At 37.5% G+C, this 21,671-nt stretch overlaps 1 protein-coding gene and 1 pseudogene across 3 annotated transcripts in view; one reads left to right on the forward strand and one right to left on the reverse strand.

Annotated features, from left to right (window-relative positions):
• Nucleotides 1-21,671, reverse strand: part of HAUS6 (HAUS augmin like complex subunit 6) — a 46,504-nt gene that overhangs the window by 19,923 nt on the left and 4,910 nt on the right. The window contains exons 3-11 of one of the 3 annotated variants that reach the window (XM_081803006.1): nucleotides 20,368-20,446; nucleotides 19,227-19,359; nucleotides 13,877-14,024; nucleotides 11,310-11,375; nucleotides 10,797-10,845; nucleotides 7,798-7,968; nucleotides 5,838-6,031; nucleotides 4,344-4,470; nucleotides 3,567-3,669 (exon numbers count right to left, since the gene is read on the reverse strand). In XM_081803006.1, coding sequence (XP_081659132.1) covers nucleotides 3,567-3,669; nucleotides 4,344-4,470; nucleotides 5,838-6,031; nucleotides 7,798-7,968; nucleotides 10,797-10,845; nucleotides 11,310-11,375; nucleotides 13,877-14,024; nucleotides 19,227-19,359; nucleotides 20,368-20,446 — 1,070 coding nt within the window. The remainder of the gene's footprint in view (nucleotides 1-3,566; nucleotides 3,670-4,343; nucleotides 4,471-5,837; nucleotides 6,032-7,797; nucleotides 7,969-10,796; nucleotides 10,846-11,309; nucleotides 11,376-13,876; nucleotides 14,025-19,226; nucleotides 19,360-20,367; nucleotides 20,447-21,671) is intronic. The other 2 variants (XM_081803007.1, XM_081803008.1) reach the window with 2 other exon arrangements.
• Nucleotides 16,985-17,712, forward strand: LOC145717023 (large ribosomal subunit protein mL42-like; annotated as a pseudogene).

Below are 21,671 nucleotides of genomic sequence, written 5' to 3' on the forward strand. Positions count from 1 at the left end.
TCATGCCAGCAATGTCTGCAATAGCCAAACTGTGGAAAGAGACGAGATGCCCTTCAACAGATGAATGGATAAAGAAGATGTGGTCCATATATACAATGGAATATTACTCAGCTAGCAGAAAGGATGAATACCCAACTTCTACATCAACATGGATGGGACTGAAGGAGATTATGCTAAGTGAAATAAGTCAAGCAGAGAAAGTCAATTATCGTATGGTTTCACTTATTTGTGGAACATAAGGAATAGCATGGAGGACATTAGGAGAAGGAAGGGAAAAATGAAGGGAGGGAAATCGGAGGGAGAGATGAACCATGAGAGACTATGGACTCTGAGAAACAAACAGGGTTTTAAAGGGGAGGGGGGAGGTGGGATTGGTTAGCCTGGTGATGGGTATTAAGGAGGGCACGTACTACATGGAGCACTGGGTGATATACGAAAATAATGGATCGTGGATCACCACATCAAAAACCAATGATGTATTGTATGGTGACTAACATAACATAATAAAATTTAAATAAATAAATAAATAAACAAATAAAATTTAATTTAATTTTTAAAAATATATATATACTTTGAGATATACTTCTGAGGAGAATAAAAGTAGTAATCTGGACCTAAAAAAAACAGTAAATGTGTTGGCAAATCTAAACACACAACGATTATTAAAAACAATTTCTAACAATGTCACTTAAAAAGGGGGGCAGGAGCATTTTTCTAGAATAAAAGTAAGAGGACAAAACAACCAAAAGCAATGAATGAACCCTCCTTAGATCCTAGTGCAAAATATAAACATTTACACAGGACATTTTGGAGTATAATAAGAGAAATTTATTCATATGCCAGAAGAGTCTTGTATATAGTTAGATCCATACACATGTAGTAAAATTATTTTTATAAACGTACATCAGAATAAATTTAAGATTCAGGATAGTGGTCACATCTGCAAATGCAGGAAGAATGGGGTCAAGAAAGGTGGATCCCCAAAGACTAACTACATATATATATTTTTAAAAAACCTAAAATATTGCAGGACACCTGAATGGCTCAGTTAGTTAAGCATCTGACTTCAGCTCAGGTCATGATCTCAGGGTCCGGGATTTGAGCCCCAAGTCAGGCTCCCCACTCAGCAGGGAATCTGCTCATCCCTCTGCCCCTCCCTCTGCTCATGCTCTCTCTCTCTCTAATAAATAAATAAAGTCTAAAAAGTATCTAAAGGGGCACCTGGGTGGCTCAGTCAATTAAGTGTCTACCTTAGGCTCAGATCTGATCCCAGGGTCCTGGGATCAAGCCCCGTGTCAGGCTCTCTGCTTAGCAGGGAGCCTGCTCCTCCCTCTCCCTCTGCCACTCCCCTGCTGTGCTCTCTCACTCTCTCTCTCTCAAATAAATAAATAAATAAAATCTTTTTTAAAAATCCTAAAATACTGCAAAACTTTGACAAAAAGTATTTGGTGAAGAGGTTATTTATATTATTCCCTGAATTTTTAATATGCCGAAATATAATTTTTTAAAAAAAATTTAAAAGAAAATTTCAAGTAAGATGTAATATGTAAGGTGTAGGAGGAAAAAAAGTTGTTTTACTACAAAAAGCATAAAATAATGTTAAGGTCCCCCAGCTCAGATCAAAGCTCTACTTGTTTAGGGGAAAAAAAAAAAAAAGGAATCCTAAGAGTACAAATTCTACAATGTCTGGAGGACAGCATTACCTCAAAGGACCTATCAAACGCTTCTAAAATGTGAACTTCCACTGCACTTCCTAAACAGACACAAATATGCCCTCACTTTCAAGGCAGAAAGAAATCTCCGAATGGACACGAAGACTAATTTATGGTTTCATAGGACCTAAGTCTTGCCAGAGGGCAATGGCCCTTTTTATGTTGAAGTGAAAACAAAATGCCAATCAAATATGCCAAGAGCTCTAAGAGTCATTCTATCATCCTAAATAATGCTCTTTCTGAAGCTCTTTGTCATTCATCAAACCATGCAGTCTTTTCTATGTCTACTCTTTTGCTAGTGCCTCTCCTGAGCCTTGCTCTCTAATCTATGACCTTTCTTAACCAGTGTCCGTATGTACACTTCACTCCCAAACCAATCACCCATCCCAGCTATGTTCACCCATTTCTTCCTAGGTCCTATGCTAACTACTGCCATGACCTTTGGCCTCCATGAACTCAACTATGGCCTACATCTATTACATGCTCCAGCCTGGCTACATAATTCACAGGTTTTTTTAATGCATTTATTCCTCCTCTTATTAATCTAACATTTACTGAACTCAGTAACAATTACTTGTACACAAGTACTAGGCAACTAGGGAAACTGAATTAACTATAAAATGGATTATAAATATATAATATAAATATAAAATACAAATGTATATAAAATATAAAGATATAAATGGATTATAAATAAAAATATATTTATATATTTATATAAAATGGATTATCAGATATTGTAGAGAAATTAATTTTTTAGGTGTGACAGTGGTATAATAGTTGAGGAAAAAGGTATTATAGAATTATTATAATTTTTTAGATGTGACATTACTAGGGTAGTTACATAGGAAAAGTCTATTTTTATGGGAATGCATGTTGAAACACTTAGAGTGAAGTGTTACAATGTCTAGAACTTACTTGGTTTAGCAAAAACACATACATACACATATAAAGCAATGTAGCAGATGCTGATAGTCAAAACAGGTGGTATTCAAGTAATTATTGTACTATTCTTTCATGTTAAAGAGTTGTGGGCTTCTACACAAAAACTTGTAAACAAATGTTTATAGCAGCATTACTCATAATAGTGAAATGGTGGAAACAACCCAAATGTCCATCAATGGTTGAATGGACAAGCAAAATATGCTTTAGTCATACAATAGAATGTATTCATAAAAATTAATGAAGTACTGATACATGCTACAACTTGAATGAACCTAAAAAATATTGTGCAAAGTGAAAAATGCTGCAAGTGAAAGAAACCAGACACATAAAGCCTCATAGTATATGACTCCATTTATATGAAATATCCAGCACAGGCAAATCCACAGATAGAGAGAGGAAGTACATTTGTGGTCGCCAAGGATTGGGAAAGGGGAAAATGGGGAGTGACTGCTTAATGGGTACAGGATTTCCTTTTTTTTTTTTAAAGATTTATTTAGTTTTGAGAGAGAGAGAGCAAGAGTGTGGGGGAGGATGGCAGAGGAGGAAGGAGAGGGACAAACAGACTCTGCGCTGAGCGCGGGCTCAAACTCAGGACCCTGAGATCATGACCTGAGCCAAAAACAAGAGTCAGATGCTTAACTGACTAAGCCACCCAGGAGCCCCTAGGATTTCCTATTTAAGGTAACAGAAACATTCTGGAACTAAAAAGTGGTGATGGTTGCACAATTTTGTAAACTTACTAAATGCCACTGAGTTGTACACTGCAGTGACTAAAATGCTATGTGCATTTCACCACAATAAAAAATAACTGGACGGGGGGGAACAAGACAAAACTGTAAAGAAGCTGCTATCATAGTGAGAAATACTACTGGGAAGGAGGTTTAAGAGAGAGAAAAACAAATAACTAACCTGGAAGTGAAGCAGGATACTGCAAAAGAATACTCCTTGCATATACTTCTTCTGAGGCAGGATCAAATGACAGAGGAGACATTGGTGGTAAAAGATCCACAGCCTTAAAACACAGAATTCATCATTTTGAAATACACATTTTTTTTTTTTACATAACACTACTAAGATAATCTATGAATGGATGATTGTTTCCCCCTAATGAAGACAGAATTACCAAGCATGTAAATTATCTTATAACTACTTTTAAACCAAGGAGTACGATATTAGAACAAGGGGACTACTCTGTCCTCCAACTGTGCCTCAATGTCTCATTTTCTTTTTAATATAATCCTCTAAATCTAAAAATATGAACTATAAATCATAAAGCAGCTGGATGAATACTCTAATATGCACTTAGAAAAATTACAGAAACATGGGGCGCCTGGGTGGCTCAGTCGGTTAAGTGGCTGCCTTCGGCTCAGGTCATGATCCCAGAGTCCTGGGATCAAGCCCCACGTCGGGCTCCCTGCTCAGTGGAGAGTCTGCTTCTCCGTCTCCCTCTGCCTGCCTCTCTGCCTACTTGTGCTCTCTCTCTATCTCTCTGTCAAATAAATAAATAAAATCTTTGAAAAAAAAAAAGAAAAAGAAAAATTACAGAAACCAAAACATTTAAACTTTAGGCTCAAGTGCAAAGATGACAACTTACACATGCACAGCATTCCTAGATCATTCGTAACATAAATCAAAAGACTGCCCTGTATTAAACTACTCTCCAAAAGGCAAGTCAACATTACTTACTGGAGTCCAACCTTTAATTAGATTGAAAGGAGACAGACCAAGAAATTCTTTCCACTTTTTATGCCATTCTCCTTGTTTTTCAACCACAGAGTGTTTCATACTGGTGAGATCTTCTTTTATTTTACAACTATGATAGCATAAAAAAAGAACTTGATTCAAAACATGAATATATGAAAGTATTGAGTAAAATTTAAGAATACAACAGTTTGTAGAAAAAGGGAAAAAAAACATAACTGGAAGTTCAACCAGTAGAGCACATATGAACCGAATAAACTCTTACAATTAACATTCAGAAGCTTAAGTACTTATTTCCTTTTAAGACCAGAAAGCAATCATACATCTATTACTCCATTTATCTTTAAAATATTGGGGAGGGTATGTGCTATGGTGAGCACTGTGAATTGTGTTAAGACTGTTGAATCACAGACCTGTACCTCTGAAACAAATAATACATTACATGTTTAAAAAAAAAAAAAAAAGAAGAAGATAGCAGGAAGGAAAAGAATGAAGGGGGGAAAATCGGAGGGGGAGACGAACCATGAGAGACTATGGACTCTGAGAAACAAACTGAGGGTTCTACAGGGGAGGGAGGAGGGGGGATGGGTTAGCCTGGTGATGGGTATTAAAGAGGGCACGTACTGCATGGAGCACTGGGTGTTTTACACAAACAATGAATCGTGGAACACTCCATCAAAAACTAATGATGTAATGTACGGTGATTAACATACATAATAAAAAATATATATATATTCTTTTTCCCTAGTTCTGAACTCAAGTCCAATTCTACACCTATTGATCCCAGGGTCCTGGGATCGAGTCCCACATCACGCTCCTTGCTCAGCAGGGAGCCTGCTTCTCCCTCTCTCTCCCTCTGCTTGTGCTCTGTCAAATAAATAAAATCTTTAAAAAAAAAAAAATTCTACACCTATTCTCTGTCCACTCTTAAAGGCAGCCCATACATCCCAATTACTCCACTCAAATAACAAATTTTTCTGAGGCTTAGTTTTATTAAGTAGACTCCAAAGAAAAACTTGAGAAAGTGAAAATTACTCCACAAAGAATTATCACTAAGGGCAAATAATTTATTCTAGACAAAAAGAAAACTACATTAGGGGCGCCTGGGTGGCTCAGTTGGTTAAGCAACTGCCTTCGGCTCAGGTCATGATCCTGGAGTCCCGGGATCGAGTCCCGCATCGGGCTCCCTGCTCGGCAGGGAGTCTGCTTCTCCCTCTGACCCTCCTCCCTCTCATGCTCTCTGTCTCTCATTCTCTCTCTCTCAAATAAATAAATAAAATCTTTTAAAAAAAAGAAAACTACATTAATTGTCCTTTCTACTTAAAATGTGTCTCTCCGGGAGTTTTTGAGCTCTAATAAAATGTTCACCTTTTGTTTGCCAAGGCTAAAGAGTTACCAACTACATGAGCTCTGCTGAGAAATTACCAAAAACACCTTACTCCTCCCCCAATAATGTAACAAAAGATCTTTCTACAGTACCTCATATGCTTCAGATCTGATAATCTCTCTCTCTGAAGTTTGGTCTCCTTTTCAAGGAAGTGAAGGTCTATTGTCAGTCTTGCTGGGTCAGCCTGACAACGCTCATATTTCACTACTTTCAAGACTTCATTTAATAACTGAGTAACTGTTAACAGGTTCAATTTTCCAGCCTCATAAACATTTCCAATGTGCAACTAAGGATTCAGAGGGGGAAAAAAAAGTGGTTCTTAAGATAATAAACTGTTAGGTAAATATATTTATGTTTTTTACTACTATATAAAAAGGTTACCTTAAAGAAGAGTGAAAAAAGTCAAATGTCTACCCAAAAATGAAACCAAGTAAATAATTTTAGTCCAAAGAAAACTACTGTGAAAGAATTTAACATGTCGTGCCATATTTTTATATTATGCAAAGAAGCTGCAAGCTAGACTAAAAGAAATGCAAATAAATGGAAAGCAAAGTAAAGACTGAGGAGAAAGAGCAAGTTTGGTGAAAGATCATGAATTCATGTTTTAACAAAAGTTGCAAATTGAGGGGTGCCTGGGTGGCTCAGTTGTTAAGCATTTGCCTTCGGCTCAGGTCATGATCCCAGGGCCCTGGGATGGAGCCCCATATTGGGCTCCCTGCTCCGCGGGAAGCCTGCTTCTCCCTCTCCCACTCCCCTTGCTTGTGTTCCCTCTCTAGCTGCCTCTCTCTCTCTCTGTCAAATAAATAAATAAAATCTTTAAAAAAAAAAAAAGTTGCAAAGTGATGGCCCATAACAGCTGAATTCAAACTTAGACATGTTTATTTGGCCTGCACAATTCCAGTATTTTAAAATCATTTGAATTGTTGCCAATCAACCAAAAATCTTAGATTTCACATAAAAATTATTTCCCAAAGACCTCATCACTTACCCCTTTTGTTACACGCAATTAGCCTATAGGCTATTTGTGGAATAGCCTCTATTTTAGAGGCCAGATAGGTAATATAGGCTAATTGTGTGTAACAAAAAGGGTAAGGATTCAAGGAATCTGAATTTGCAGACTCTGATTTTTACAGGAACCTGCAGTGCCTGGCATGTTACCTATTACAGTGAAAGCTTTTCAGCCATCACAACACTATTTTACCTTTGTATTCCCCTATACTATAATTAATGCCTGGCATATACTTAATAGCAGATACTTAATAGATTATGAGTTCACTAAGAAAAAAAATACAGGTTATCCAGATGGAAATGTCATATAAGCAAGTGGAAATAATTCGATGGAGTTGGGTTGACAGAGAGAGACTGGAAATACCAATTTGGGAATACTATTGTATAGGACACTGATGAAAACACAGAATTAAGAAAATACAGATGACTAATTGTGGGAAAGAAAAGTAGGCACTAAAGGAACCATGGAAAACACTTTCATTTGAAAGTTAGAGAAAAAGGATTCAGTAGAAAAAACTGAGAACAGCAGTCTGAAAAACCACAAGAGAGCAAAGACACTGAGGTCACAAAAGCTAATGGAAGAAAAGACTAAAATACTTAATAGCATCAAGATGAAAGAGAAACCACAGGGTAGAGACATTTTAATAAGACATGCAGCAAATAGGAGATCATTGCTGCTCTCCCTGAGTGCTTATAAAGAACCAGTACCATATCATCTTCCTACTAAGTAACCTCCTCCATCTCTCCACTGTATGATGTAGCACTATAAAAGGGATGAACAATTAATGAAAGCTAATGCATACAAACATATACACTGTTATATATAATATATACACAATTAACAATAACCCTCTCGATGATGTTTTACTAGATCTAGTCACAAAAATAAATTCTGAAGACAGAAAAACACTGTAAGAAAAAGTATATTATTTATATTTACATATTATATATTAATTATATGTTGAATACGTGTATTTATTATCATTATATATAATAATTACATAAAGAGTTTTCTCAACAGTTTACTTAGTATCAAATGCTTACCTGACACATTTGTTTCTCAATTTTGTCAAGTAAGAGCCTTGGAATATTGATAGCAACATTAGTTCCATCTAAAGTATGTTGGTTAACAAGATTAAGGACTGCATTAACAACTTCTCTTTCTTTTTCCAAATACATGAGTGTTTCGTTCACTGAAGCCCACAAAGACCGAACCTTTGAAAACAAAGACAAAGTCTACACATAATCTGTACATATATCAAAGAAATGTAAAATACAAATATATGCTCACTCCCTGGAACAAATGAAGTATTCCTGTAATGATTTCTGGTGAGAAAATTAATTAACTATCTAAAAGCACTGATACTGGGGCTCCTGGGTGGCTCAGTCGTTAAGCGTCTGCCTTAGGCTCAGGTCATGATCCCAGGGTCCTGGGATCGAGCCCTGCATCAGGCTCCCTGCTCGGCAGGAAGCCTGCTTCTCCCTCCCTCCCCCCCAAATGTGTTCCCTCTCTCGCTGTGTCTCTGTCAAATAAATAAATAAAATCTTTAAAAAATAAATAAATAAATAAAATCTTTAAAAAAATAATAAAATAAAAGCACTGATACTACTTCCAAAGGGGTTTTCAAACTAAAGAATTTCTCAGGAGAAAAAAAATAATAATTTCTCAGGAGAATTAAGCCCACCATGGTTTTCAAAACAAATCTAAGAAACTTCATACTACCAAGATGGAATTACCATTTCCTGTGTTTTGACATGCCACCAATCTAACAGAAACTTCTGAGGCAGGGACGGCTGGGTGGCTAGGTCGGTTAAGCATCTGCCTTCGGCTCAGGTATGATCCCAGAGTTCTGAGATCAAGTCCCGCATCAGGCTCCTTGCTCAGCGGGGAGCCTGCTTCTCCCTCTCCCTCTGCCCCTCCACCCAGCTCACAATCTCTCTCAAATAAATAAATAAAATCTTAAAAAAAAAAAAAAAAGAAAAAGAAACTTTTCAGGGAGAAATAAAAAATTTTTGGAGGAGAAAAAAAAAAAACCACCACACATCAATTTTAAGAGTCATTCAAGTTTCAAAAGGTTAAAATATGAAAAACCATGCTTCTTTAAAAGCAAAGAATCTTAGGCATATACTAACCCATCTATGTTCATTAAATGCATGTGTAAGAATGTTTATAGGTGGTAGCTACACTTGTGAGCACAGCGTAACAAAGAGTTGTCCAATCACTATGCCATATACCAGAAACTCACATAACACTGTGTGCCAACTATACTTCAATTAAAATAGTAAAAAAAATTTTAACGAATGGTCATAGCATTTCTATTTGTAATAGTCAAAAACTGCAATTAACCCAAACATCTACCTAGAGTAAAAAAAAAACAAAAATGTTTGTGCTAAGTTCATAAAACACTACACAGCATTGGGAATGAACACACTACAACCCACAGACACAACAGCACAGATAAAACAGCATGAGTCAAAGAAGACAAACACAAAAGAATATATTCTATATACTCCCCTGTATATAAAGTTCAAGAAGAGGCAAACTAATCTTTAATATAAGAAGGGAGAAAAGTATTTACTCTTGGGGGGGAAATGGTTGTAAATGAAAGGGGGCCTGAGGCTTCTGGGCTAATGTTCTGTTCCTTAAACTCCATGCTGCTTACATACGTTTATTCACTTTGTGAAATTTTATCAGGCTATACACTTATGACTTTTGCACTTTTTTGTACATATGTGATGCCTTAAAAGAATTTATAAAGGTGGGAGGTGGGCAGGGAAATACAATAATTATACCCATGTTTGTGTTTGTGTCTTCCCACGGTACAAGGTAAAGTTGTCCCCAAAGAAGACTCATTGGCTAGGAGTCTACAGGTCTCACAGGATGACATTTCCTTGGTGGACAAAGATCCAGGATCTGGTTCTCAGATTTTTTTTTTGTTCTCAGATTTTTACTTTTATCTTGTCAATGGATAAAAAAATTGACCGGACTCAGGGAAAGTGAACATTAACCAAAGTCAGGAGAGATCAATGTGAAAACTTCTAAACAGGTTTCACATCAACCTATTAAATATACAATCAAAGATACTATGTTCAGTAACAGAAGTATTCATAGTCCCGAAGCTGGACGATCCATGAAGGAAGTGATTTTGCCTCCTCACTGCTGTAGCTCTAATACCTAGAATGCTTGGCACATGGCAGGTGATCAATAAAAATTCACTGAATGGATGAATAATTATTTCCTGAGGAGGGGACTCACCTTTTCCAGTGACAAACTGCCTGGGAAGCCAAATTAACACTCAAAGCAGCTCAGTGATCATAAAAACAAAACAAAGAGCTTGAGAGAGATTTCATCTAAACACAAAGGCCTAAGAAAACACTCCAATCTCACATCAAAGCCATCCTCTGAAAACCTCAGATTATTATTATTTTTTTTTAAGATTTTACTTATTTATTTGACAGAGAGAGACCGTGAGAGAGGGAACATAAACAGGGGGAGTGGGAGAGGGAGAAGCAGGCTTCCCGCCGAGCAGGGAGCCCAATGTGGAGCTCGATCTCAGAACCCTGGGATCATGACCTGAGCCAAAGGCAGATGCTTAACAACTGAGCCACCCAGGCGCCCCAAACCTCAGATTATTTATGTCTGCCAGATTCCTCCCTACTGCCAAGCCAGCTTCAATGTGACTTCTCATTTTTCTTCCATATTTACCATCTCCCTTCAGTTAACATATTTTATTTACATAAATTAATACTACTGATTAAGTTACAATCAAGCTGAACTTTTAACCATATTTAAAACTGCTTTTCTATATATTTAGTCTTATAAGTTAATTTTTCCATTTTATTCACGCTTTTTAGAGGCACCCTACTGATACCTTTATATATCACTTACTAATGCGTTTAAAAAAAAAGTAAGTTTTACAAAAAAATGACAAAAACAGAGAATATAAGAGTCCAATTAAGTAAGTCAACATTGCACATCACAAAAGTAAGAAAGATTAAATTTCTCCTTTAAAATATAAATAGAAATATAAAAGTTACCTCACCTTTTGGATTTTCTCTTGTATATTACTTTGGTCATCATAGGGTTCCATTCTAGTTAAAAAATAAATGATCTCATTAGTCATTTTTTAAAAATCTCATGGTAATTTACCACCAAAAGAGCGAACTGATCTATAAATCCACCCACTAATAACCATTTCAATTAAAAACAAAAATAAAATTCAAGCTCAAAGCAATAAATTTTTTTTACAGATTTCATTTATTTATTTGACAGAGAGCGAGAGAGCACAAATGGAGAGAGGCAAAGGGAGAAGCAGGCTCCCCACCAAGCAGGGAGCCTGACATAGGGCTCGATCCCAGGACCCCAGGATCATGACCTGAGCTGAAGGCAGACATTTAACCGACTAAGCCACCCAGGCGTCCTGAAAGCAATAAATTAGAAGAACTGAACTAGGAATCAGAATTATGTTCTAATCCTATGGGACTCAGTTTTCTTACTGGTAAAATGCAGGAGCTGCACTAAGGCAACTTCCAGCTCTGATCTAAAAGTCACTTACTTTTTTATTTGGTTTTGCTGCTCCATACATTCTGATCTCAAATTTCGTACTTGTTTAACTGACAGTCTGTAAGAAAACATATAAATGACAACTATAATTCCATTACAATTAACTGGTATAGACCACTTTGATATTTTCCCCCATTTCTTATTTTTGCTTAGGCTTCTAAAGACTACTCTTCCAAATACACCCAGCAGCCAGCTAAAGGAGTCTAGACTTCCTTCAGGAGTTAAAGGAGTGATCTAATATATAGGTTGCTACTGAAATGGACCAGGACTTCTTGGCTCATATACACTGTCTTCAAATAAAAATGCTGGAAGTAAGACTACTCTGCTCTCTTATCCTTGTCACACATACTTAGGGGATAAATTTAAATGTTACCTACGACAGGCGACATTGTAGTTTCAAGGTGATTTCAAAGGATTTTCTAGTTTTCACAATCGATGACACAACATTTAAAAAGTTGTCTTACTGTAGTTGTTTATAATCACATAAAATCAGACACACTCTATTTCTTGAGAGTAGGAACCTTGCCTGTCTTGTTTAATGCTGTAGGACCATGCCTCAACAATATTTGGCACACAGAAATAACTCAAAAAAAAATTTGCTGACGGGCGCCTGGGTGGCTCAGTTGGTTAAGCGACTGCCTTCGGCTCAGGTCATGATCCTGGAGTCCCTGGATCAAGTCCCGCATCGGGCTCCCTGCTCGTCAGGGAATCTGTTTCTCCCTCTGACCCTCCCCCCTCTCATGTGCTCTCTCTCTCTCTCATTCTGTCTCAAATAAATAAATAAAATCTTTAAAAAAAAAAAAAAATTTGCTGACAATGCCAACCACATACAGCTATTTATATTTAAATTTAAAATAATAAAAAATTCAGTTCCTTTGTCATATTAGATACATTTAAAATGTTCAGTAGCGGGCGCCTGGGTGGCTCAGTTGGTTAGGCGACTGCCTTCGGCTCAGGTCATGATCCTGGAGTCCCGGGATCGAGTCCCACATCGGGCTCCCTGCTCAGCGGGGGTCTGCTTCTCCCTCTGCCCTCTTCCCTCTCGTGCTCTCTGTCTCTCATTCTCTCTCTCTCAAATAAATAAATAAAATCTTTAAAATGTTCAGTAGCAATGCGTGACTACTCGCTACTATGTTGGATAATGCAGTTATACAGCATTTCCATTATCACAGAAAAGTACCACTGGACAGAGGCATTCCCTAGACATAGAGCTCCATTTGGTGTGGTTGGCTTCCTCCTCCAACAAAGGAAGACTCCCATTGTCTCATCTGACTAGAAGACTGACTAATCCTGTAGTCACAAATGCAATGAATCTTCCTTTGGGTATGAACTTCATCATACTTAGAATAGGCTGGATTGTTTTGTGCCTACTTCTTAATAAATTTTATAAAGTGAAAAAAAAAATTGCTGAAAAGAGGAACCTAAACATAACATTAGATGAGATGGTTAAAGAAACTATGGAATACCTACTTGACGGAATATCTACTTAATGGATACTCAACAGACTATTAAGTAGATATTAAAAGGAATATATTTTAGAAAATTTTAAAAATAAAAATAATTTTGAATTTTTTAATAAAAGCATTATACTATGGCAATATGGAAAAATTTACAGAATATGAAGAGAAAAAAGAATACAAAATAGAATGAGCACAATTACAGCTTAAAAATATATATCCATGTTAAAAAAAGCAAAACACCTAAGATACTGAATTTTTAAACTAAAGTAATATTTTCCTTTGCTCTAAAGTTTCACATACAGTATGCACAGTTTTAAAATACCGTATTCAGAAGTTATCTGGCTTTGGGGCGCCTGGGTGGCTCAGTCGTTAAGCGTCTGCCTTAGGCTCAGGTCATGATCCCAGGGTCCTGGGATCGAGCCCCGCATCAGGCTCCCTGCTTGGCGGGAAGCCTGCTTCTCCCTCTCCCACTCCCCCTGCTTGTGTTCCCTCTCTCCCTGTGTCTCTGTCAAATAAATAAAATCTTTAAAAAAAAAAAAGAAGTTATCTGGCTTTAAAATGAAAAGAGGACACGAAGGGGTTTTGTGGTAGGCAAGGATTACTGCCACTGAAGGTACACTAATGACATTTGTTCAAGAAGAAAGGAATTTTCAGGCGCCTGGGTGGCTTAGTCGTTAAGCGTCTGCTTTCGGCTCAGGTCATGATCCCGGGGTCCTGGGGTTGAGTCCCGCATCGGGCTCCCTGCTCGGCGGGAAGCCTGCTTCTCCCTCTGCCACTCCCCCTGCTTGTGTTCCTGCTCTCGCTGTCTCTCTCTGTGTCAAATAAATAAATAAAATCTTAAAAAAAAAAAAAAAAAGAAAGGAATTTTCATTTTCTTTTGGGAGGGGTGGGGGAAAAAGAGAGAGCGTGAGAGAGGGGCAGAAGGAGAGGGAGAGAGAGAATCTTAAGCAGACTCCACACCCAGTGCAGAGCCCTGAGCAGGGCTAGATCTCACAACCCTGAGATCACGACCTAAGCCAAAACCAAGTGTCAGATGCTTAACCAACTGGGCCACCCAGGCACCCCTGGAATTTTCATTTTCTATCAATGTATTACTTACTGTGCATTTTCCTGATACTTTCGGGTAACACAATCTTCTCTTTGCAAAACATGTAAAAATCTATTACGTGCTACATGGCATCTGGCAATGCATTTGTGCATATCTTGTGGCTTTACATTAAATGTCTCGGTAGAACGTATACAAGAATCTACATGGAAAACAAATGAGATCATAGAAATTATCAAATATCAAACATCAAATATTTGAAAATAATTTTAAGAGATTAACAACTCATACAACTAACAACTCCTTAAAAACTGATATGCCACATAAACAGATACAACTAATTTTAACAAAAACAAGGAAACCTATTTTTAAGTAGGCAACTAAAAAACGGTATCTGAAGTTGAGTTGTTTTACGTAATTAAAAACTGTGAAGTCTATCTGCTCCAAATAATTCTTATTATCAAAGCTTGATATATCCATGAACAAATACACGGTTATACACAAGCAACTTAACAGGATCTTTTCACAAAAAAGGAAGAAAATCAATTAAAAGAGATAAGGTGAGATCACAACACCTCCTTTGCTGCCATCATTTTATTTTTCTATCTAGTAAGACCAATAGGACAACCAAACAAAACCACTCTCCACTTCTCAAGTAATTCTTGCCTGTGTTACTAATGATTAAAGCAGACCCTGACGGGGCGCCTGGGTGGCTCAGATGGTTAAGCGTCTGCCTTCGGCTCAGGTCATGATCCCAGGGTCCTGGGATCGAGTCCCGCATCGGGCTCCCTGCTTCTTGGGAGCCTGCCTCTCCCTCTGTTTCTCTCTCTCTCTCTCTGTCTCTCATGAATAAATAAATAAAATCTTTAAAAAAAAAAAAAAAAAGCAGACCCTGACAACAATCCATCCAAACGTTTCAGAGTCCACATTTTTGGCTGTAATAAATCCTACTTTAAGATGGCTCAATACAGGGGCACCTGGGTGGCTCAGTCGTTAAGCGTCTCCCTTCGGCTCAGGCCCTGAACCCAGGGTCCTGGGATCAAGCCCCGCATCGGGCTCCCTGCTCAGCGGGAAGCCTGCTTCTCCCTCTCCCACTCCCCTGGCTTGTGTTCCTGCTCTCACTATCTCTCTGTCAAATAAATAAATAAAATCTTTAAAAAAAAAAAAAAAAGATGGCTCAATACAATAAAGACTGATATTCTGGAAAACAGGGACCACTCCACTGCACTTAACATTACTAATCCAGGGGCGCCTGGGTGGCACAGTCGTTAAGCGTCTGCCTTCGGCTCAGGTCATGATCCCAGGGTCCTGGGTTCAAGCCCCACATCGGGCTCCCTGCTCCGCGGGAAGCCTGCTTCTCCCTCTGCCTCGCTCCCCCTGCTTGTGTTCCTGCTCTCGCTATCTGTCAAATAAATAAATAAATAAAATCTTAAAAAAAAAAAAATTACAAATCCAGGTCCCAGTGCTACCCCCAAAGAAACCACAAATTCTAAATATTTAACCGGGGAGGAGTTCACTGAATGTAGAAGTAATCTAGAGACTAAACATGTTGACCGGAATTGTTTTAAATCAGAAATAGGAAAAGGACAACCCATGCTTAGGAGCCTTATGCACAGGGTGCCTGGGTGGCTCAGTCATTAAGCGTCTGCCTTCGGCTCAGGTCATGATCCCAGGGTCCTGGGATCGAGCCCCCGCATCGGGCTCCCTGCTCAGCGGGAAGCCTGCTTCGCCTTCTCCCACTCCCCCTGCTTGTGTTCCTGATCTCGCTATCTCTCTCTGTCAAATAAATAAATAAAATAAAATCTTAAAAAAAAAAAAGCAGCCTTAAACACAACAAACTCTTGCTAAATCCAAACATACATATTTCATATAAAATACTTTGGGCTACGTGTAATTGGAGTAGACCATCTTTGGAAAGAAAAACTGGTAACAATGCTTATGTTGCATTAAATTTTAAATATGCAAATACTTATACAGCAAGATCACATGTATAAGTTTTTAAAAATCATGCACATGGGGCGCCTGGGTGGCTCAGTCGTTAAGCGGCTGCCTTCGGCTCAGGTCATGATCCCAGGGTCCTGCGATCGAGCCCCGCATTGGGCTCCCTGCTCAGCAGGAAGCCTGCTTCTCCCGCTTCCACTCCCCCTGCTTGTATTCCCTCTCCCGCTGTCTCTCTCTCTGTCAAATAAATAAATAAAAATCTTTAAAAAAAAAAAATCATGCACAGAATATAAACTGGAAAAAAATGTTTACATATCACATCATAGAGAAAGGATAGTAATAAATAAGAGCTCCTATAAATGAAAAAAGCAATAACTTAAGAGAAAAATGGACAATTATGAATATAGAGTACAAAAAGAATACAAATTGCTCTTAAATATATGAAACAATTTTCATTCTAACTAAATAAGAAAAATACAAATTAAAACCACCCTGAGATTCCACTTTAACCTAAATTAAAAAGATAAAAATGTCTGACCACACACAATGTTGTGGAGCCTTTGGGAAAACAGAAATTCTCCATACACTGGTGATAGAGGTATAAATTGTCCAATATCTACAGAAAATACTCTGATAAAAACTAGCAAATTACAATGCACAATTCCTTTGACCAAGCAAATAGTCTTCAGGAATTACATACACACACACACACACACACCCCATATATACATATACGTGTGTGTGTATCTATGTGTGTATATATATATATGGTGTGTATGTGTGTATGTGTATATATGTAATATATACATGTGTACATATACATGTATATATATTTGAACACACAAAGTCATATATATATATAAAGCTTATCACTGTAGCATTGTATTTGTAGCAAAAAAAAAAAAAAAAGTGGGGGGGGGAAGCCAAATGTTGGTCAACAAAAGACTGGTTAAAAAAAACCTATTATGGTTGAGGACCCGGACTGAGGGATGAAAATAGGTATACCTGGAAGAAGATTTTATAAAGTTGTTTTTTTTTTTTTTATTTGACAGAGAGACACAGCAAGAGAGGGAACACAAGCAGGGGAAGTGGGAGAGGGAGAAGCAGGCTTCCCGCCGAGCAGGGAGCCTGATGTGGGGCTCGATCCCAGGACCTTGGGATCATGACCTGAGCCGAAGGCAGATGCTTAACGACTGAGCCACCCAGGCGCCCCTGGAAGATTTTAAAATCAGTTTCTCTTCAAATCATCTTCTTTCACATCACCTAATAAGCATCTTGATTCACCATGGCGTTAGCAGCAGTAAAATGGGCAATATCAAACAGAACTATCTGGAAACATTTATTTCCAATTCAAAACTGAGCTTTATATTGTGTTTGTCATAAATCTACGTATTCTTCTCTATCAGAGGACTATAACTGCAAAGTAGAGCTTGCTTTGACATCGGATGGCCGGACAATAGTAGGCTACCACCCTTCTGTGGACATTCCATATGAACATACAAAACCTATTCCTCGGCCAGATCCTGTGCATAATAATGAAGAAACACATGACCAAGTGCTGAAAAACAGATTAGAAGAAAAAAATGAGCAATTTGAGCAAGGACCCATGACAGAACAACTTAGCAAAATGTTCTTTTTTTTTTTTTTTTTTTTTATTTATTTATTTGACAGAGAGAGACAGCGAGAGAGGGAACACAAGCAGGGGGAGTGGGAGAGGGAGAAGCAGGCTCCTGGCCGAGCAGGGAGCCCGACGCGGGACTCGATCCCAGGACCCCGGGATCATGACCTGAGCCGAAGGCAGACGCTTAACCGACTGAGCCACCCAGGCGCCCGCAAAATGTTCTTTACTACTAAGCACCACTGGTATCCTCGTGGACAGTATCATAGACGTCGTAGGAAACTGGATCCTCCAAAAGACAGATGATACTGAGGTTTTCAGGAATCAAAAAGATGTTATCTTGGGGCACCTGGGTGGCTCAGTCATTAAGCGTCTGCCTTCGGCTCAGGTCATGATCCCAGGATCCTGGGATCGAGCCCCGCATCGGGCTCCCTGCTCCGCGGGAAGCCTGCTTCTCCCTCCCCCACTCCCCCTGCTTGTGTTCCCTCTCTCGCTGTGTCTCTCTCTGTCAAATAAATAAATAAAATATTAAAAAAAAAAAACCTATTATGGTATATCCATTTAAATATGCAGTTCTAAAGACAGAGAAGAAGCTCTCTGAACTGATATGAGATGATCTCCAATATATACTGTTGTGTGAAAAACACAAGAATCAAAACCCAATGTATGTCACCATTTAAGGTTTAAAAAAAAGAATATATATAGATAGATAGATTTGCCTGTATTCTTTTTTTTTTTTTAAAGATTTTATTTATTTATTTGAGAGAGAGAGAGAACGAGAGACAGAGAGCAGGAGAGGGAGGAGGGTCAGAGGGAGGAGAAGCAGACTCCCCGCCGAGCAGGGAGCCTGATGAGGGACTCAATCCCGGGACTCCAGGATCATGACCTGAGCCGAAGGCAGACGCTTAACCATCTGAGCCACCCAGGCGCCCCTGCCTGTATTCTTGATTACACTGGTTGTTTCCATAAAGGGAAGTTAGGTGGAGAATTTTTTCACTTCTTGATTTTTGAATCATGAAAAATATTACTTACTTAAAATAATAAATATGTATAGATATAGTATGTGCAAGAAAAAAAAAAAAAAAAAACTAAAAGAAAATACACCAAAATGTCAGCAATGGTTGCTTCTAGAAATTGGAAGATGGATGGGGCTTTATTGCATCAACTCTTCTGTATTTGCCTATCCATGTTTTACTAGCATAAACCAATCAAACAAAATAGCATATTCAATAAACTACAAAGAGCATTCTTTTAAGTCTCAGCTTAAAAATCAAATACTTTGTTTCTATGAATTAGGAAACAGATCAAACCCCTTTGAAACAGCAATTTCTAACAAAAAAATTCCAACACACTGACAGTAGCCAAAGTAAACCTAACACAACACAACATTTAATACAATGTATTAGATGCAAACTATAACCTGCAAGTCTAATTTAATTTAGCCCTCTGGCCAGTTTTGTGAGGTCAGCAAGTTAGGAATGCTTTCCATGGTTTTAAAGGGTTATATTTAAAAAAAAAAAAAAAAAAAAAAACCCACAAAGAGGTATATGTGAAAGAGACCCTATATAGTCCACAAAGCCTAAAATATTTACTATCTGACCTTATATAGAAAATGTTTCCCACCCCTGTATTAGAACATAATAAAATTATCTGAATAGTTACTTACGTTCATTAGAGGCTTTCAAACTACAGTTCCAGTAGAATATTAACTATTACCTTGTGAGGTAATTTAATGTTTTTATCTTACCTTGCTTTATTAAAATCTCTTTATGAATTACAAATCGTGAAAAACAGTAAAAATTTAAAACTCAAAACAAAAAAATTCCTATTAAAAATTTAACTTACTTTTAGAATGGGTTTTTATATATTTTATTGCAACAAATCTTGCAAAATGATACATCAGATGAATAAACTTAGGACCACCAGGAGAAAGAAATAGGGACCCAACAACTTGAGGAAAGCTACTTCCACATTCCACCTATGAAAAAAAGAAATCAGATGATTTGAAGATCTTATCAATAATAACCTTCTCAGTAATAACCATAATTCCGGGGCACCCCAGCTGCACAGATGGTTAGGCATCTCTTGGGTTTTGGCTCAGATCATGATCTCAGGGTCATGAGATCGAGTCCTGCTTCCGGCTCTGCACTCAGCAAAGTCTGCTTAAAATATCTCTCTCCCTCTTCCTCTCCTCCCCCCACCCCATGCCTCACACATGCTCTCTCTCAAATAAATAATAAATTTTTAAAAATAATAATAATAATAAATAAATAAAATCTTTAAAAAATAATAATAATAATAATAGCCATAATTCCTATGTAGGATTATTCCATTTGAACCAGAAGTTGAATATTTGAATCTTTCTAAACTTTTAGTGGACTTGGTCACAAAAAAGTAATTATAATAGGGGCACCTGGGTGGCTCAGATGGTTAAGCATCTGCCTTCAGCTTGGGTCATGATCCCAGGGTCCTGGATCGAGCCCCCCATTGGGCTCCTGGCTCAGTAGGGAGTCTGCTTCTCCCTCTCCCTCTGCCTCTCCCCCTGCTTATGCTCTCTCTCTCTCTATCTCTGTGTCTCAGATGAATAAATACAATCTTTTAAAAATATATATAATAATAATAATAATAATATAAAGCCACAGTTATTGATACTATATGGGGACACAAGCTAAAGTATTCTATCATCAAAAAAGTTTTCTTTAAACAAAAACTATGACATAAACTCCCAAGAACTCAAAACCTATTTCCAATGCATCTTAGGCAGCAAAGATGGTTTCCTAGAAATAGGCAGAATCCTAACCAAAAACCATCAAAAATATTATTGTAACAAATAGTTCCTTGCTATTATACTGTTAGCATAAAAGCATTAAAAAGTTTTCACCTCCAAAAAATTAATGTACAATTATACTTCAATAAAGCCAAAAATAAAATTTGATGTAGTTTTTAACTTCTTTAAGTTTACATCTTCCAGAAAGAGAATACTTACAGAAATCTTTTTTAACCATTCATAGCAATGTTTCCGGAATTCACTGTCACTCTTTTGGTCAAATGGAGGCCAACAAAGCCTTAAAAACAGATATAAAAGCATTAGAATTATGAACAAAAAAACTCAGCAAAATTTTTAGATGTGAAACTTATATCCTATACTAGAAACATTAATGCTAAATGAACCAAGGCTAACATTTGTAGATTTCAACTAAAGAAGGACACCAACCTGTGAGAAACTGGGTCTTTTTCTTTATAAATTACTATAAGGTTGAGTTCAGTTTACCACAAATCATCAGTGTATAATATGTTAAATGAAGGAACGAATCACCATTAAAATTACTACAAATCACCTAAAGAAGACAACACTCTCAGTGGATTCACTGGACTAATGCAAAAAGATGGTGTAAATAAACTAGTATGTTAAGCCTGGGGGGAGAAAGAGAGAAACATAAATGGTTGCACAGGAAGAGCACAGAAGGAATGACATGAGAGCTTCGAACTCCTAGAGATAACCCGTATCATAGTCAGTGTGTGCTACTGTTTTGTCGATAGACAACATATAAAATTATTAAAAAGTTTTGCCTCTGTTTTAGTCAAAAATAATAGACTTAAAATTTACCTATTGTTTCCCCTGATAAATTTTTATTCTGAAGCATAATTATTTGTTTAGGGCCCCATTTTTTAATATTTCTACGTCATAACATACATTCTATAGTCATATAAAAAATTAAGTATGCATGGAAAAAAAGGACTAAAAGGCTGGAATGTCAATAGTGGTATTTTCTGGTTGGTGAGTTTAGGAATGATATTTACTTCCTTTTTTTTGTTTTTTTAAAGATTTTATTTATTTGAGAGAGAGAGACAGCGAGAGAGGGAACACAAGCAGGGGGAGTGGGAGAGGGAGAAGCAGGCTTCCCGCTGAGCAGGGAGCCTGATGCGGGGCTTGATCCCAGGACCCTGGGATCATGACCCGAGCTGAAGTGAGACGCTTAACGACTGAGCCACCCAGGCATCCCTATTTACTTCCTTCTTTATATCTTTCTGTATTTCCTGAATTACTTAAAATGAACTGTATTTTGTTTATAATCAGAAAAAGGGAAAAAAGATGAGAAAATCAATTCTTATTTGGGCAGAGTAAGTCCTATAGCTAATGATAGAGATTTCCAAAAAAGATGTTTTAAATACACATGTTCTCCTGGTCACTCATAGCTTTAACTGGACACAAAATATTAAGAATAAATTATCAAAAATAACAATGCCTAAACAATGCATTTACTTGTTGCTTTTCTTTGGTTTTTAAGA

This window comes from Leptonychotes weddellii, chromosome 14 (assembly GCF_054177405.1).
Source record: "Leptonychotes weddellii isolate Sample4059 chromosome 14, ASM5417740v2, whole genome shotgun sequence".
NCBI classification, from domain to species: domain Eukaryota; kingdom Metazoa; phylum Chordata; class Mammalia; order Carnivora; family Phocidae; genus Leptonychotes; species Leptonychotes weddellii.